This window comes from Anomaloglossus baeobatrachus, chromosome 4, assembly GCF_048569485.1.
Source record: "Anomaloglossus baeobatrachus isolate aAnoBae1 chromosome 4, aAnoBae1.hap1, whole genome shotgun sequence".
In the NCBI taxonomy this organism is placed as follows: Eukaryota; Metazoa; Chordata; class Amphibia; order Anura; family Aromobatidae; genus Anomaloglossus; species Anomaloglossus baeobatrachus.
The window spans coordinates 266,959,631-266,977,167 of record NC_134356.1 but is presented as its reverse complement, the minus strand read 5'-3'; the positions used below and the strand labels follow the sequence as shown (position 1 = coordinate 266,977,167).

The following is a 17,537-nucleotide window of genomic DNA, read 5'->3' as shown; positions in this document are numbered from 1 at the left end:
TTGGTCTGGGCATAGTAGGAGCTGGAGCCCCCCGTCGCAGGAGATTGTGACAAGGGGCACGGCATAGTCGTAGTGGACAGCCGGCGGCCTTGTACCATCACCGGGCTGGGACCAGGGCACGACGGGGTACGTGGACCCTAGGTCAAGAAGTAGCTTCAGGCAACCTGACAATTCGCCCGACGAGAATGGAGCCTTCAAGATCCGCTCTCCACCCGCTCTAAAATCATGGTACTGGCGCAACAAGAGGGATAGGACTTTCCACAAATACGGTCCAAGAAATCCCAAGCGTGGACCCTGAGAGTAAGCGCCCTCAATTAGCCATACTGGGGAGCGGGACCCGACTAGTTTTAGGCTACAGGGACCAACCAGAAAGAAACAAGGTGCCACGGGAAAAAAGGTCACAGATCAACAGGCAACACCAGAAGAAACGGGACCCAAACGTGCTCCCCCTCAGCGGCAGCTGTGTCCAAAACTTTGGTTTACTAAGTTGTCGGTGTCAGCATTATTGGACTGAGTGAGTATGCAAGTGACCCTTACCTCCCCAACGGCATCTCCCTGTCCCCATCAACGAATCCCGGGGCATCCCCCCCCCTACCCGTGGAGGGGTTAAACACCTGGCTGCCCACTCCATACTACCGGGTACTCCCAGCCACAGCGGTGGTACTCCATCTTACCACACACCACGGGTGGTGTCACGAACTCTCAATATACCATACCCCCTGTAAATTACCCCCCTTCATTCGAGTGGCCGCGAGACCCCCGGGTCTGGATGCCCCTCGAGCCACCGCGGATACGGATCCGAGCAGCTCGGCTGCTGACACAGGGGCGGCACACCTCTTAAAAATAGGTGTGGTTGTTTTTTGGTGTGTTTTTTTTTTAAAGCAGGGCATAAGAAAACATAACAAGTCAATGGATTTGAAAAAAAATCCATATATAAATATATATATATATATATATATATATATATATATATACAGTATATTCCCAAAAGTGAGTACACCCCTCACACTTTTGTAAATAGCTTATTATATCTTTTCATTTAATAACACTGAACATATGACAGTTTAATACAATGCAAAGTAGCCAATGTACAGCTTGTATAACAGTGTTAATTTGGTGTGTCCTCTAAATAATTCAGCACACAGCCATTAATGTGAAACCACTGGCAACAAAAATGAGGACACCCCTAATTGAATATAGCCAAATTGTGCCCAGTGTGAATATTTTGTGTGGCCACTAGTGATGAGCGAATATATTCATCACTATTCGATACTCGAGTGAATATTAAGGTGTTCAGGATATTCGTTACTCATTGAGTATTTTGGTATTCGCCTCGTGAGTTTTGAGTCGCCTTTGCACATGTTGAAGCCTAATTTTCAACCACTAAACATGTGGGGATTGCCTGCCAATCACAGTAATGCCATAGCCTGCTTTGTTACTGGCATTGCTGTCATTGGCAGGCACAGTGAAAAAAACCTATTTGTGATAACCAGCGCAGGTAAATGAGACAGCTGGGGACTTGTATTCACAGGCTGGGAAAGTCCATGGTTATTGGGCCATCCCCAGCCTAAAGATAGCTGCCCGCAGCTGCCCCACAATTGGCTCAACCATTCGATGCACCATTTGTGGGCTTTATCTGGCACATCCCGATTGCCCTGGTGTGGTGGCAATTGGGGTAATATATGGGGTTGATGTCAGCTGTGATTTGTCAAAAATCACAGCTTCCATCAAGCTTTGGGTTGGTACTGGAGAGATGTCTGTGAGATTCCCCCCCTCATTACCAACCCTATAAGTAAAGAGAAAAAAACAAAACAAAACACAAGCACCCTGAAATCCTTTATTTTAAATGATACAAAAATCCACCCTCTCTTTCACCAATTTATTAACCCAAAAATACCCCTTACAGGTCTGAAGTAATCCACACAACATCCCATGATGATCCCAGCTCTACTACATCCAGATGCTGCAGTGATGGAAAACCTGAACAAGCACTGTAGCTCCCGGGACACACTGAGGCCAGTGGGGGGACCCAGCTGTGAGAAGTGGTGATGTCAGTCAGGTCACCGTAGTTTACAGCCGGGTTCCTAATGTGTTACGTGTGACCACTAGTGAACCCACTGCCCTTCTGATTCCATTTGTTTCCCTCAGTTAAAAGACCCTGTACTCACCTCCTGTTCTGCCATTCCAGCGCAGTCAGTAATTGCGTATCCGTGCTCACGTGACATTGTGACGTCACTTGAACGCCCGAGTCCAATCACCGCCAACTTCTGTCACCCCGCCTTTGGACTAAATAAGCAATCAACAGGAAATTAGTTGCAGCCGCTGCATCACTTTCTGTTGATTAATTTGTTTGATTACAAGGTGGGGTGAGAGAAGCTGGCGGTGATTAGACGTCACAATGCCACGTGAGCCCAGAACCAAGATTATCGACAGCGCTGGAATGGCGCCAGAACGGGAAGTGAGTACATGGTCTTTTATTTTAACTGGGGGAAACAAATGAATTCAGAAGGGGTTGTCCTAGTAGTGGACAACCCTTTTAAATAAGTAAAAACATCTGCAAATGTGATAAAATATATAAATAACCACTACTTTCGACTAATTATTACTACTTGTATGCATTTTTTCCCCACGGTTATTCAGTGCTGAAACTCTGGTGGTGCTCCCAGGTTTTATTGTCCGGAAGGCAAGACTCAACCTCTGCAGGCAATCAGTGGCCGCTGTGTTCATTTGCCTTAGTACAGGCAAAGCACTGATCGGTGATGTCACAGACTGATGGACTGCAGCGCTCACACTGTTTGAGAGGAATAAGTCTGTATGTACTGCTATTTGCCTTCTGCTGGAAATTGGAACATTACATGGGAAATGTTCACCTTTTGCCAAAGAGGGACGCATACTGTGGTGCGCTATGTGCACTGCAGCAATTTTTATTTTACATTAGGTAACTTCCCTATAGCTGTTATTATTTTGCATGGGAGAAATACAGTGGGTAAAAAAGTATTTAGTCAGCCACCAATTGTGCAAGTTCTCCCACTTAGGCCTGTTTCAGACGTCAGTGATTCTGGTACGTATGTGCTAGTTTTTTCATGTGCCAGAATCACGGACCTACACAGATCCATTATAATGAATGGGTCTGCGCACACATTAGTGATTTTTCACTGACCGTGTCTCCGTGCAGCGTAACCGCGGGTCCGTGATTGCCGCACGGAGACATGTTTTTTCTGGCATCACTGATGTCCCACGGACCACACTATGGTGTGATCCGTGAAACACGTACCAGAAAAACACGGACATTGAAAATAAAAAATATTTTTAACTCACCTTTCCCAGTGACGCTCTGTTCTGCCTCTGCTCCCCGCAGCTTCCTGGCCGGGTCATTACTACATGCATAGTCATTATGCATGACACAGTCGACCCGGAAGCAGCTGCAGCGGAGGTCAGCGGCGGCCAGATGCAGCACCGCGGGACTCTTCAGCATCACGGATAGCAGGAGTGGGGACAGGTGAGTTTATGTCCATGTGCCGTCACGGAGCACGGATAACGTCTCATGGATTGCACATGGAGAACCTACGTGTGCTGTGAATTACGGCACATGGAGGGACATATATGTGTTTAACACGTCAGTGAAAGACGTCTGTTTTTCACCGACGTGTGAAACAGGCCTTAAAAAGAGGAGAGCTGTCTGTAATTGACATCATAGGTAGACCACAACTATGAGAGTCAAACTGAGAAAACAATCCTGAAAATCACCTTCTCTGATTTGGCAAGATTATTTTTGCATATTATGGTGGAAAATAAGTGTTTGGTCAATAACAAAAGTTCATCTCAATATTTTGTTATATATCCTTTGTTGGCAATGACAGAGGTCAAACCTTTTCTGTAAGTCTTCACAAGGTTGGCACACACTGTTAGTGGTATGTTGGTCCATTCCTCCATGCAGATCTCCTCTAGAGCAGTGATGGTTTGGGCCTGTTGCTGGGCAACACGGACTTTCAACTCTCTCCAAAGGTTTTTAAAGGGGTTCAATGGGTTTAATAGAGAAAAATAATCAATTGCGCCATTTTTGTTTACTCCATTTACCGATCCCCATAAATAATCTGATTGCTGTGTTGTTCGGGTCGTTAAAATAACAGGAACACTAAATATGTCCATGCTATTTGATGATTGATGATGTTTATTAATTTACTAAAAAAAAAGCACAATAAAAATTACATTATTCTATTTTTTTTATTATTACTTTTAGTACTTTTATTAGAAGAAATGCTGCTCTGTAGAATGGAGCTCTGTGTCCTGTGTAATCTGCTATTTAGGAAGAGGTTGTAATGCAAGTTCATCTATACAAATTCCTCCTTTTGACATCATCATTCCTTGTGGCTCAACAGCTAAGGGCTGCTGGACACATGTTTGAAAGTTGCTGAAACAAATTAATCTGACTCTTTCCTTCACCTACATAAAGATGCAGTATCTATTTATCTATCGATCTCTCTATGTAGCTGAATAATCTGCTTCTTGTTTCTCTGCATGCAATACAGAGGTCAAGATTACCAAATCTTCCTATGTCTTTCAATCGAGGCAGTGGCTTAATGGCAGTGGCTCAGAGCTGCCTATGGACAATGAGTTCACGCGTTTGAGTCCCATCCAGGTAAACTAGAGCAGATGAGAATTTAAGTTATGCACTAAACTGAGTTTAGTGCACTGAGGAGAGGAGCCGGGACAACAGCTGTGAGCAGCGGGACTGCGGGAGAGAGCCCTCAAATTGGGACAGTCCTGCTGAATCCGAACGGTTGTGAGGTATGCAGTACATGTTTAATATAGTTAGCTTTTATTCACCAAAAAACATAGCAAAAATGCATGGTTGCATTTTTTGTAGTCTTTTTGCACTTTCTGTAATTTCATAGCTTTTGCTGATACTGTAAAAAGTAACTGTTAATTTGCATAAAAGAAGCAGCAAAAATGCAACATGTGAACATAAAAACAACCTCCACTCAAAAATATTATGTATTGCAAAGTGTGCACAGTACCAACATTCCAAGCTGTACTATTGAAAAAATGAGATTTTTGGCAAAAAAATTGCAATTTTTCGAGCCACCCCGCCAACGTCACGGCAAATCTCCTGGGGCAGTCCTAACACTAAAATATTTTTATTTAAAGTGTGCCATGTGGCCTCACATATGCAAAATTAGGACTGCACAGCACGTACCTTGTGCTTTTCAGTCACCGTCTCCATGACTGATTCATGGTTGTGGGCGGGACAGGCCCGAGCACATGCTGCTTAGAATAAATAGCCAGTGGACGGGGTTGGATGGCCAGTGTGAACAGCCACCAACCGCCAAAAATCAGGACAGATGGAAAAATAAACATGAGGTGCACTGCAAGATGAGAATCAACTGGGACCCTATATAACAAGAAAAAACAGCATAAAAACAACCTCCACTCAAAAATATTATGTATTGCAAAGTGTGCACAGTACCAACATTCCAAGCTGTACTATTGAAAAAATGAGATTTTTGGCAAAAAATTGCAATTTTTCGAGCCACCCCGCCAACGTCACGGCAAATCTCCTGGGGCAGTCCTAACACTAAAATATTTTTATTTAAAGTGTGCCATGTGGCCTCACATATGCAAAATTAGGACTGCACAGCACGTACCTTGTGCTTTTCAGTCACCGTCTCCATGACTGATTCATGGTTGTGGGCGGGACAGGCCCGAGCACATGCTGCTTAGAATAAATAGCCAGTGGACGGGGTTGGATGGCCAGTGTGAACAGCCACCAACCGCCAAAAATCAGGACAGATGGAAAAATAAACATGAGGTGCACTGCAAGATGAGAATCAACTGGGACCCTATATAACAAGAAAAAACAGCATAAAAACAACCTCCACTCAAAAATATTATGTATTGCAAAGTGTGCACAGTACCAACATTCCAAGCTGTACTATTGAAAAAATGAGATTTTTGGCAAAAAATTGCAATTTTTCGAGCCACCCCGCCAACGTCACGGCAAATCTCCTGGGGCAGTCCTAACACTAAAATATTTTTATTTAAAGTGTGCCATGTGGCCTCACATATGCAAAATTAGGACTGCACAGCACGTACCTTGTGCTTTTCAGTCACCGTCTCCATGACTGATTCATGGTTGTGGGCGGGACAGGCCCGAGCACATGCTGCTTAGAATAAATAGCCAGTGGACGGGGTTGGATGGCCAGTGTGAACAGCCACCAACCGCCAAAAATCAGGACAGATGGAAAAATAAACATGAGGTGCACTGCAAGATGAGAATCAACTGGGACCCTATATAACAAGAAAAAACAGCATAAAAACAACCTCCACTCAAAAATATTATGTATTGCAAAGTGTGCACAGTACCAACATTCCAAGCTGTACTATTGAAAAAATGAGATTTTTGGCAAAAAATTGCAATTTTTCGAGCCACCCCGCCAACGTCACGGCAAATCTCCTGGGGCAGTCCTAACACTAAAATATTTTTATTTAAAGTGTGCCATGTGGCCTCACATATGCAAAATTAGGACTGCACAGCACGTACCTTGTGCTTTTCAGTCACCGTCTCCATGACTGATTCATGGTTGTGGGCGGGACAGGCCCGAGCACATGCTGCTTAGAATAAATAGCCAGTGGACGGGGTTGGATGGCCAGTGTGAACAGCCACCAACCGCCAAAAATCAGGACAGATGGAAAAATAAACATGAGGTGCACTGCAAGATGAGAATCAACTGGGACCCTATATAACAAGAAAAAACAGCATAAAAACAACCTCCACTCAAAAATATTATGTATTGCAAAGTGTGCACAGTACCAACATTCCAAGCTGTACTATTGAAAAAATGAGATTTTTGGCAAAAAATTGCAATTTTTCGAGCCACCCCGCCAACGTCACGGCAAATCTCCTGGGGCAGTCCTAACACTAAAATATTTTTATTTAAAGTGTGCCATGTGGCCTCACATATGCAAAATTAGGACTGCACAGCACGTACCTTGTGCTTTTCAGTCACCGTCTCCATGACTGATTCATGGTTGTGGGCGGGACAGGCCCGAGCACATGCTGCTTAGAATAAATAGCCAGTGGACGGGGTTGGATGGCCAGTGTGAACAGCCACCAACCGCCAAAAATCAGGACAGATGGAAAAATAAACATGAGGTGCACTGCAAGATGAGAATCAACTGGGACCCTATATAACAAGAAAAAACAGCATAAAAACAACCTCCACTCAAAAATATTATGTATTGCAAAGTGTGCACAGTACCAACATTCCAAGCTGTACTATTGAAAAAATGAGATTTTTGGCAAAAAATTGCAATTTTTCGAGCCACCCCGCCAACGTCACGGCAAATCTCCTGGGGCAGTCCTAACACTAAAATATTTTTATTTAAAGTGTGCCATGTGGCCTCACATATGCAAAATTAGGACTGCACAGCACGTACCTTGTGCTTTTCAGTCACCGTCTCCATGACTGATTCATGGTTGTGGGCGGGACAGGCCCGAGCACATGCTGCTTAGAATAAATAGCCAGTGGACGGGGTTGGATGGCCAGTGTGAACAGCCACCAACCGCCAAAAATCAGGACAGATGGAAAAATAAACATGAGGTGCACTGCAAGATGAGAATCAACTGGGACCCTATATAACAAGAAAAAACAGCATAAAAACAACCTCCACTCAAAAATATTATGTATTGCAAAGTGTGCACAGTACCAACATTCCAAGCTGTACTATTGAAAAAATGAGATTTTTGGCAAAAAATTGCAATTTTTCGAGCCACCCCGCCAACGTCACGGCAAATCTCCTGGGGCAGTCCTAACACTAAAATATTTTTATTTAAAGTGTGCCATGTGGCCTCACATATGCAAAATTAGGACTGCACAGCACGTACCTTGTGCTTTTCAGTCACCGTCTCCATGACTGATTCATGGTTGTGGGCGGGACAGGCCCGAGCACATGCTGCTTAGAATAAATAGCCAGTGGACGGGGTTGGATGGCCAGTGTGAACAGCCACCAACCGCCAAAAATCAGGACAGATGGAAAAATAAACATGAGGTGCACTGCAAGATGAGAATCAACTGGGACCCTATATAACAAGAAAAAACAGCATAAAAACAACCTCCACTCAAAAATATTATGTATTGCAAAGTGTGCACAGTACCAACATTCCAAGCTGTACTATTGAAAAAATGAGATTTTTGGCAAAAAATTGCAATTTTTCGAGCCACCCCGCCAACGTCACGGCAAATCTCCTGGGGCAGTCCTAACACTAAAATATTTTTATTTAAAGTGTGCCATGTGGCCTCACATATGCAAAATTAGGACTGCACAGCACGTACCTTGTGCTTTTCAGTCACCGTCTCCATGACTGATTCATGGTTGTGGGCGGGACAGGCCCGAGCACATGCTGCTTAGAATAAATAGCCAGTGGACGGGGTTGGATGGCCAGTGTGAACAGCCACCAACCGCCAAAAATCAGGACAGATGGAAAAATAAACATGAGGTGCACTGCAAGATGAGAATCAACTGGGACCCTATATAACAAGAAAAAACAGCATAAAAACAACCTCCACTCAAAAATATTATGTATTGCAAAGTGTGCACAGTACCAACATTCCAAGCTGTACTATTGAAAAAATGAGATTTTTGGCAAAAAATTGCAATTTTTCGAGCCACCCCGCCAACGTCACGGCAAATCTCCTGGGGCAGTCCTAACACTAAAATATTTTTATTTAAAGTGTGCCATGTGGCCTCACATATGCAAAATTAGGACTGCACAGCACGTACCTTGTGCTTTTCAGTCACCGTCTCCATGACTGATTCATGGTTGTGGGCGGGACAGGCCCGAGCACATGCTGCTTAGAATAAATAGCCAGTGGACGGGGTTGGATGGCCAGTGTGAACAGCCACCAACCGCCAAAAATCAGGACAGATGGAAAAATAAACATGAGGTGCACTGCAAGATGAGAATCAACTGGGACCCTATATAACAAGAAAAAACAGCATAAAAACAACCTCCACTCAAAAATATTATGTATTGCAAAGTGTGCACAGTACCAACATTCCAAGCTGTACTATTGAAAAAATGAGATTTTTGGCAAAAAATTGCAATTTTTCGAGCCACCCCGCCAACGTCACGGCAAATCTCCTGGGGCAGTCCTAACACTAAAATATTTTTATTTAAAGTGTGCCATGTGGCCTCACATATGCAAAATTAGGACTGCACAGCACGTACCTTGTGCTTTTCAGTCACCGTCTCCATGACTGATTCATGGTTGTGGGCGGGACAGGCCCGAGCACATGCTGCTTAGAATAAATAGCCAGTGGACGGGGTTGGATGGCCAGTGTGAACAGCCACCAACCGCCAAAAATCAGGACAGATGGAAAAATAAACATGAGGTGCACTGCAAGATGAGAATCAACTGGGACCCTATATAACAAGAAAAAACAGCATAAAAACAACCTCCACTCAAAAATATTATGTATTGCAAAGTGTGCACAGTACCAACATTCCAAGCTGTACTATTGAAAAAATGAGATTTTTGGCAAAAAATTGCAATTTTTCGAGCCACCCCGCCAAGCAGCATGTGCTCGGGCCTGTCCCGCCCACAACCATGAATCAGTCATGGAGACGGTGACTGAAAAGCACAAGGTACGTGCTGTGCAGTCCTAATTTTGCATATGTGAGGCCACATGGCACACTTTAAATAAAAATATTTTAGTGTTAGGACTGCCCCAGGAGATTTGCCGTGACGTTGGCGGGGTGGCTCGAAAAATTGCAATTTTTTGCCAAAAATCTCATTTTTTCAATAGTACAGCTTGGAATGTTGGTACTGTGCACACTTTGCAATACATAATATTTTTGAGTGGAGGTTGTTTTTATGCTGTTTTTTCTTGTTATATAGGGTCCCAGTTGATTCTCATCTTGCAGTGCACCTCATGTTTATTTTTCCATCTGTCCTGATTTTTGGCGGTTGGTGGCTGTTCACACTTGCCATCCAACCCCGTCCACTGGCTATTTATTCTAAGCAGCATGTGCTCGGGCCTGTCCCGCCCACAACCATGAATCAGTCATGGAGACGGTGACTGAAAAGCACAAGGTACGTGCTGTGCAGTCCTAATTTTGCATATGTGAGGCCACATGGCACACTTTAAATAAAAATATTTTAGTGTTAGGACTGCCCCAGGAGATTTGCCGTGACGTTGGCGGGGTGGCTCGAAAAATTGCAATTTTTTGCCAAAAATCTCATTTTTTCAATAGTACAGCTTGGAATGTTGGTACTGTGCACACTTTGCAATACATAATATTTTTGAGTGGAGGTTGTTTTTATGCTGTTTTTTCTTGTTATATAGGGTCCCAGTTGATTCTCATCTTGCAGTGCACCTCATGTTTATTTTTCCATCTGTCCTGATTTTTGGCGGTTGGTGGCTGTTCACACTTGCCATCCAACCCCGTCCACTGGCTATTTATTCTAAGCAGCATGTGCTCGGGCCTGTCCCGCCCACAACCATGAATCAGTCATGGAGACGGTGACTGAAAAGCACAAGGTACGTGCTGTGCAGTCCTAATTTTGCATATGTGAGGCCACATGGCACACTTTAAATAAAAATATTTTAGTGTTAGGACTGCCCCAGGAGATTTGCCGTGACGTTGGCGGGGTGGCTCGAAAAATTGCAATTTTTTGCCAAAAATCTCATTTTTTCAATAGTACAGCTTGGAATGTTGGTACTGTGCACACTTTGCAATACATAATATTTTTGAGTGGAGGTTGTTTTTATGCTGTTTTTTCTTGTTATATAGGGTCCCAGTTGATTCTCATCTTGCAGTGCACCTCATGTTTATTTTTCCATCTGTCCTGATTTTTGGCGGTTGGTGGCTGTTCACACTGGCCATCCAACCCCGTCCACTGGCTATTTATTCTAAGCAGCATGTGCTCGGGCCTGTCCCGCCCACAACCATGAATCAGTCATGGAGACGGTGACTGAAAAGCACAAGGTACGTGCTGTGCAGTCCTAATTTTGCATATGTGAGGCCACATGGCACACTTTAAATAAAAATATTTTAGTGTTAGGACTGCCCCAGGAGATTTGCCGTGACGTTGGCGGGGTGGCTCGAAAAATTGCAATTTTTTGCCAAAAATCTCATTTTTTCAATAGTACAGCTTGGAATGTTGGTACTGTGCACACTTTGCAATACATAATATTTTTGAGTATAACATGTGAACATAGCCTAAAGGTGTCTGTGCGAAGTGAATGTCTGAAGGGTTGGACATTGACTTACAGAATAGCCACCTAAGCGTATATAGTAGGTGGTACATGAGAGACAGTTTTTGTGAATCATATAGGCAAATGCACCTTATATAAGCAAGACTCAAGGAGTAAGGCACAGAATACTTATTTGCTGTATGTTATGGTATGTCCATAAAAAGCTAAACACATAATGTAATCCTATGTTATTTTTATACAGGAGCCAGAAATATTTTTCACTGATCCTCAACAGTTACTTCAGATTTTTGCAGAGCTAGAAGAGCAAAATGCAATTTTAATAAAAAAGGCTCAGGAATTAGATGAAACTATGCAGGAGGTCAAAGAAAGAAAGATTATCAGTGAGGAAAGAATGTGAGTGTTTTTATTTTATTGACATTTGGGCCAACATTTCATATACAGTCAGGGCCAGAAATATTTGGACAGTGACACAAGTTTTGTTATTTTAGCTGTTTACAAAAACATGTTCAGAAATACAATTATATATATCATATGGGCTGAAAGTGCACACTCCCAGCTGCAATATGAGAGTTTTCACATCCAAATCGGAGAAAGGGTTTAGGAATCATAGCTCTGTAATGCATAGCCTCCTCTTTTTCAAGGGACCAAAAGTAATTGGACAAGGGACTCTAAGGGCTGCAATTAACACTGAATGCGTCTCCCTCGTTAACCTGTAATCAATGAAGTAGTTAAAAGGTCTGGGGTTGATTACAGGTGTGTGGTTTTGCATTTGGAAGCTGTTGCTGTGACCACACAACATGCGGTCTAAGGAACTCTCAATTGAGGTGAAGCAGAACATCCTGAGGCTGAAGAAAAAGAAAAAATCCATCAGAGAGATAGCAGACATGCTTGGAGTAGCAAAATCAACAGTCGGGTACATTCTGAGAAAAAAGGAATTGACTGGTGAGCTTGGGAACTCAAAAAGGCCTGGGCGTCCACGGATGACAACAGTGGTGGATGATCGCCGCATACTTTCTTTGGTGAAGAAGAACCCGTTCACAACATCAACTGAAGTCCAGAACACTCTCAGTGAAGTAGGTGTATCTGTCTCTAAGTCAACAGTAAAGAGAAGACTCCATGAAAGTAAATACAAAGGGTTCACATCTAGATGCAAACCATTCATCAATTCCAAAAATAGACAGGCCAGAGTTAAATTTGCTGAAAAACACCTCATGAAGCCAGCTCAGTTCTGGAAAAGTATTCTATGGACAGATGAGACAAAGATCAACCTGTACCAGAATGATGGGAAGAAAAAAGTTTGGAGAATAAAGGGAACGGCACATGATCGAAGGCACACCACATCCTCTGTAAAACATGGTGGAGGCAACGTGATGGCATGGGCATGCATGGCTTTCAATGCCACTGGGTCACTTGTGTTTATTGATGACATAACAGCAGACAAGAGTAGCCGGATGAATTCTGAAGTGTACCGGGATATACTTTCAGCCCAGATTCAGCCAAATGCCGCAAAAATTGATCGGACGGCGCTTCATAGTACAGATGGACAATGACCCCAAGCATACAGCCAAAGCTACCCAGGAGTTCATGAGTGCAAAAAAGTGGAACATTCTGCAATGGCCAAGTCAGTCACCAGATCTTAACCCAATTGAGCATGCATTTCACTTGCTCAAATCCAGACTTAAGATGGAAAGACCCACAAACAAGCAAGACCTGAAGGCTGCGGCTGTAAAGGCCTGGCAAAGCATTAAGAAGGAGGAAACCCAGCGTTTGGTGATGTCCATGGGTTCCAGACTTAAGGCAGTGATTGCCTCCAAAGGATTCGCAACAAAATATTGAAAATAAAAATATTTTATTTGGGTTTGGTTTATTTGTCCAATTACTTTTGACCTCCTAAAATGTGGAGTGTTTGTAAAGAAATGTGTCCAATTCCTACAATTTCTATCAGATATTTTTGTTCAAACCTTCAAATTAAACGTTACAATCTGCACTTGAATTCTGTTGTAGAGGTTTCATTTCAAATCCAATGTGGTGGCATGCAGAGCCCAACTTGCGAAAATTATGTCACTGTCCAAATATTTCTGGACCTAACTGTATTTCCTATTATACTCTGACATATTAAAGGGTTATTCCCATCTCCAGGATCCTATCCCAATATGTAGAATGTGTAATAATAATAATTATATTAGGAAATACCTCTAATTAGAAATGTTCTGTAGTATATATCTGATTAGCCATGTCTCTTACCTCCCATGCAGGGCATTGCAGCAGCTAAAGGTGATGTCACACATAGCGACAACGACGTCGCTGCTAAGTCACCATTTTCTGTAACGTAGCAGCGACGTCCCGTCGCTGTCGCTGTGTGTGACATCCAGCAACAACCTGGCCCCTGCTGTGAGGTCGCCGGTCGTTGCTGAATGTCCTGCTTCATTTTTTGGACGTTGCTCTCTCGCTGTGAAGCACACATCGCTGTGTGTGACAGCGAGAGAGCGACGAACTGAAGCGAGCAGGGAGCAGGCGTCTGGCAGCCTGCGGTAAGCTGTAACCACGGTAAACATCGGGTAACCAAGAAGCCCTTTCCTTGGTTACCCGATATTTACTTTAGTTACTAGCGTCAGCCGCTCTCACGCTGCCAGTGCCGGCTCCCTGCTCCCTGCACACGTAGCTGGAGTACACATCGGGTAATTAACCCGATGTGTACTCTGGCTAGGAGTGCAGGGAACAGGGAGCCGGCACTGGCAGCGTGAGAGCGGCGGACGCTAGTAACTAAGGTAAATATCGGGTAACCAAGAGAAGTGCTTTCCTTGGTTACCCGATATTTACCTTAGTCACGCTTCCACGTGTCGCTGGTGGCTGGTCACTGGTCGCTGGTGAGATCTGCCTGTTTGACAGCTCACCAGCGACCATGTAACAACGCAGCAGCGATCCTGATAAGGTCAGATCGCTGGTAGTGATTGCTGCTGCGTTGCTATGTGTGATACCACCTTAAGGGATCCTTGGTTACAACCACTCATATAGTGTCTGTCAGTTAGTTAGTTGCTCGTGGTTGTAACCATGTAGCCTAAGCTGCAATGCCCTACACATGAGGTAAGAGACATGGCTATATCATAAGAACTATACTACATTTCCAATTGTAGGTATTTGCTAATATTATTATGACTATACCTACTACATATTGGGATTGCATCTTGGAGATGGGAAACCACTTTAACGTTGCCCATCCTGAGTCACTTCCTGGTAAATATGTCCCCCATTCTGGTGTATGACCTCATCACGGCTATATCTTAGTATATATGGTCCCATCCTGGTATATAGGTCCCCATCCAGGTATATGTTCATATCCTGGCCCCATTCTGGTATATGTCCCCATACTGGTGTATATATGTCCCATAATGGCCCTATTCTGTTATATATGCCCCCATACTGGTATAGCTGTTCCCATCATGGCCCCATCCTGGTACAGATGTCCTCAAAATGGCCCCATCCTGGTATACATGTCCTCATAATGGCCCCATCCTGGCATACATGTCCCCATAATGGCCCCAGCCTGGTTTATGTCCCCATCCTGGCCACATCCTGGTACATATGATACCCCTGGGTGACGCACACAGTAAAATAAAATAAACGATTATAATTACCTTTCCCCTGCTCCCCCAATGTCCTCGTCCAATGATGGCATGCCGCTACTGACCGGTGTGTCAGCGGCGCAGCACATGACGTCACTGTGCACCCACTTACAGTGTGGTCAGCTGCCGGCATATTCTCTGCTCCCCACACCCTGGATTATGGGCGTGGGGAGCAGTGAATTATAATAGCCTTAATCGGCGGCCAGCACATTGCAGTCAAAGACCCAACAATTCCCTGTGCTGCAATGTATTTTAGCTGGATGCGCACCCTCGGACACACATTCAGCTGAATAAGGCGCTGCGGCTGGTCGCCTGTACCCCTGGGCCCAGTTGCGATAGCTACAACCGCGATAGTTACGCCCCTGTCCAAATGGACGCAAAACACTATGTAACAATTTTACATATATTTTTTGATCTCAAGTTTTAAGTATGTCATTATTGAGTATAAGGGCCACACACAGAAATACATGTATTTATATATTATGAAGTTATTCATGGTTGTTTAAGGAATGTACTGTCCCACTGAATGCACTTAGGCACTCAAATCATCCCTTTGCAATTGCTGACCAATGATGTAGAGTGGCTCAGTGGTTAGCACTGCAGTCTTGCAGCACTGTGGTCCTGGGTTCAATCCCACCAAGGACAATATCTGCAAGGAGTCTGTATGTTCTCCCCGTGTCTGCGTAGGTTTCCTCTGGGTACTTTGGTTTCCTCCCACACTCCAAAGACATATTGACATGTAATTTAGATTGTGAGCCCCATTGGGGACAGTGTTCCTTATGTACGTAAAGTGCTGCAGACTATGTTAGCGCTATATAAAGATTATTATTATTATTATTATGATATCCCAGATGTGCTTGAAGGAAGTCAAGTCCAGAGACGCTGCAGGGAATGGTAGCATGTTTAGGCCACTAGATATTGTCATATTGAAAAATGACTCCATACCACTGATTGCACAACCACATCAATGTATCACCAAGCTGTTAGTGTACCTGGAATGTGAACAGAGGGGTCAAGCTACTGTACATTATGTCGTCCTACACCATAATCCCGATCGTAGGACCAGTGTGATTCTCCTTTCTGAAAGCCTCTCCATGATGTTGCCCACTTAAGCGGGCTTTACACGATACGACATCGCTCAAGTGATCTCGTTGGGGGTCACGAATTTGGTGACGCACATCCGGTCGCTTTAGTGATGCCGTTGCGTGTGACACCTATGAGCGATTTTGCATCGTCGCAAAAACGTGCAAAATCGCTCCTCGGTGACATGGGGGTCCATTCTCAAATATCGTTACTGCAGCAGTAACGAAGTGGTTCCTCGTTCCTGCGGCAGCAGACATCGCTCCGTGTGACACCGCTGGAACGAGGAAGCTCTCCTTACCTGCCTCCCGGCCGCTATGCGGAAGGAAGGAGGTGGGCGGGATGTTAGGTCCCGCTCATCTCCGCCCCTCCGCTTCTATTGGGTGGTGGTTCAGTGACGCTGCTGTGACATCGCTGTGACGCTGAACGAACCGCCCCCTTAGAAAGGAGGCAGTTCGCCGGTCACAGCGTCGTCGCAGGGAAGGTAAGTCCGTGTGACGGGTCCGGGCGATGTTGTGCGACACGGGCAGCGATTGGCCCGTGTCGCACAACCGATGGGGGCGGGTACGCACGCTGGCGATATCGGTACTGATATCGCAGTGTGTAAAGCGGCCTTTAGTCTTCACTAAAGAGGACAGATCTCCATTCCAGTTTTCAATGCCATCTTGTTCTGCGCCATTATAGTCTTTTACATTTTTCTTGGGGCTAAGTATTCCTATATGAATGTATAATTAGTTTAATCTCAGTTTTGGGGGTGACAGATTCCCTTTAATGACATGTCACTGTAATAAAATACAGTGATAGACAATAACCATGATAATAGCACCATCTAGTGGTAGCTTTTGGAAAGTACGTCCCAGCCTACAAACATTTACAATTATATGGGCTCAGAGCCTTATTGTTTTAAAATCAGAGACCCATAAGGAATTTTACAAGATTTTTTTAAAAAAATGTGTAAGCATAGGCATTCAAATAAGGAAGAAAAAAATAACAATACAAGCATTTTAAAGGGATTCTGCCACCAAGTTTTTGTCACCTAATCTGAGAGCAGCATAATATAGAGACCCTGATCCCAGCAATGTGTCACTTACTGGCCTACTTGATGTAGTTATCACCAGAAAACTACTTAGCCTGCTGCCATGTAGTCCAAATCTGCCCCCACCACTTATTTGCAGCTTTCTGCCTATGCACAGTGTCCACGGAATCACTGGTGTAGGTGGGTTATCTCAGCATACAGAGAGCTGGTATATCTCCAGCATATAAAACTGTTTTTAATCAAAACTCTAGCATTCAGTAAAGTAAGTTATACATTGCTGGAATCTGCCCCTATATCATGCTGCTATAAAATGGGGTAGCAAAAATCTGATAGATTCCCTTTAAATCTCCATTGGTCGTTTTTATGTAGTTGGAACAATCACAGGTAATACATTCATAAGACTGCTGAAGCCAATGATTGAGACCAGTGATTGGCTGCAGCGGCACATGGATGTTCACCACAGGTTTGTACAAATTGTATGTATCATCCTTGAATTTGATATTGGGTTTTCATCCCTGAGAAACAGGGCTTTATTGATGATTTTTTTTTTTTTTGTTTTTCTTTTGTTTGTTTTCTCC

General features: G+C 44.0%; 1 protein-coding gene across 1 annotated transcript in view; it reads left to right on the top strand.

Moving 5' to 3' along the window:
* The window catches only part of CCDC38 (coiled-coil domain containing 38), a 108,211-nt gene that overhangs the window by 74,008 nt on the left and 16,666 nt on the right, over nt 1–17,537 (top strand). The window contains exon 9 of the mRNA XM_075343438.1: nt 11,462–11,613. Within this exon, the coding sequence (XP_075199553.1) occupies nt 11,462–11,613 (152 nt within the window). The remainder of the gene's footprint in view (nt 1–11,461; nt 11,614–17,537) is intronic.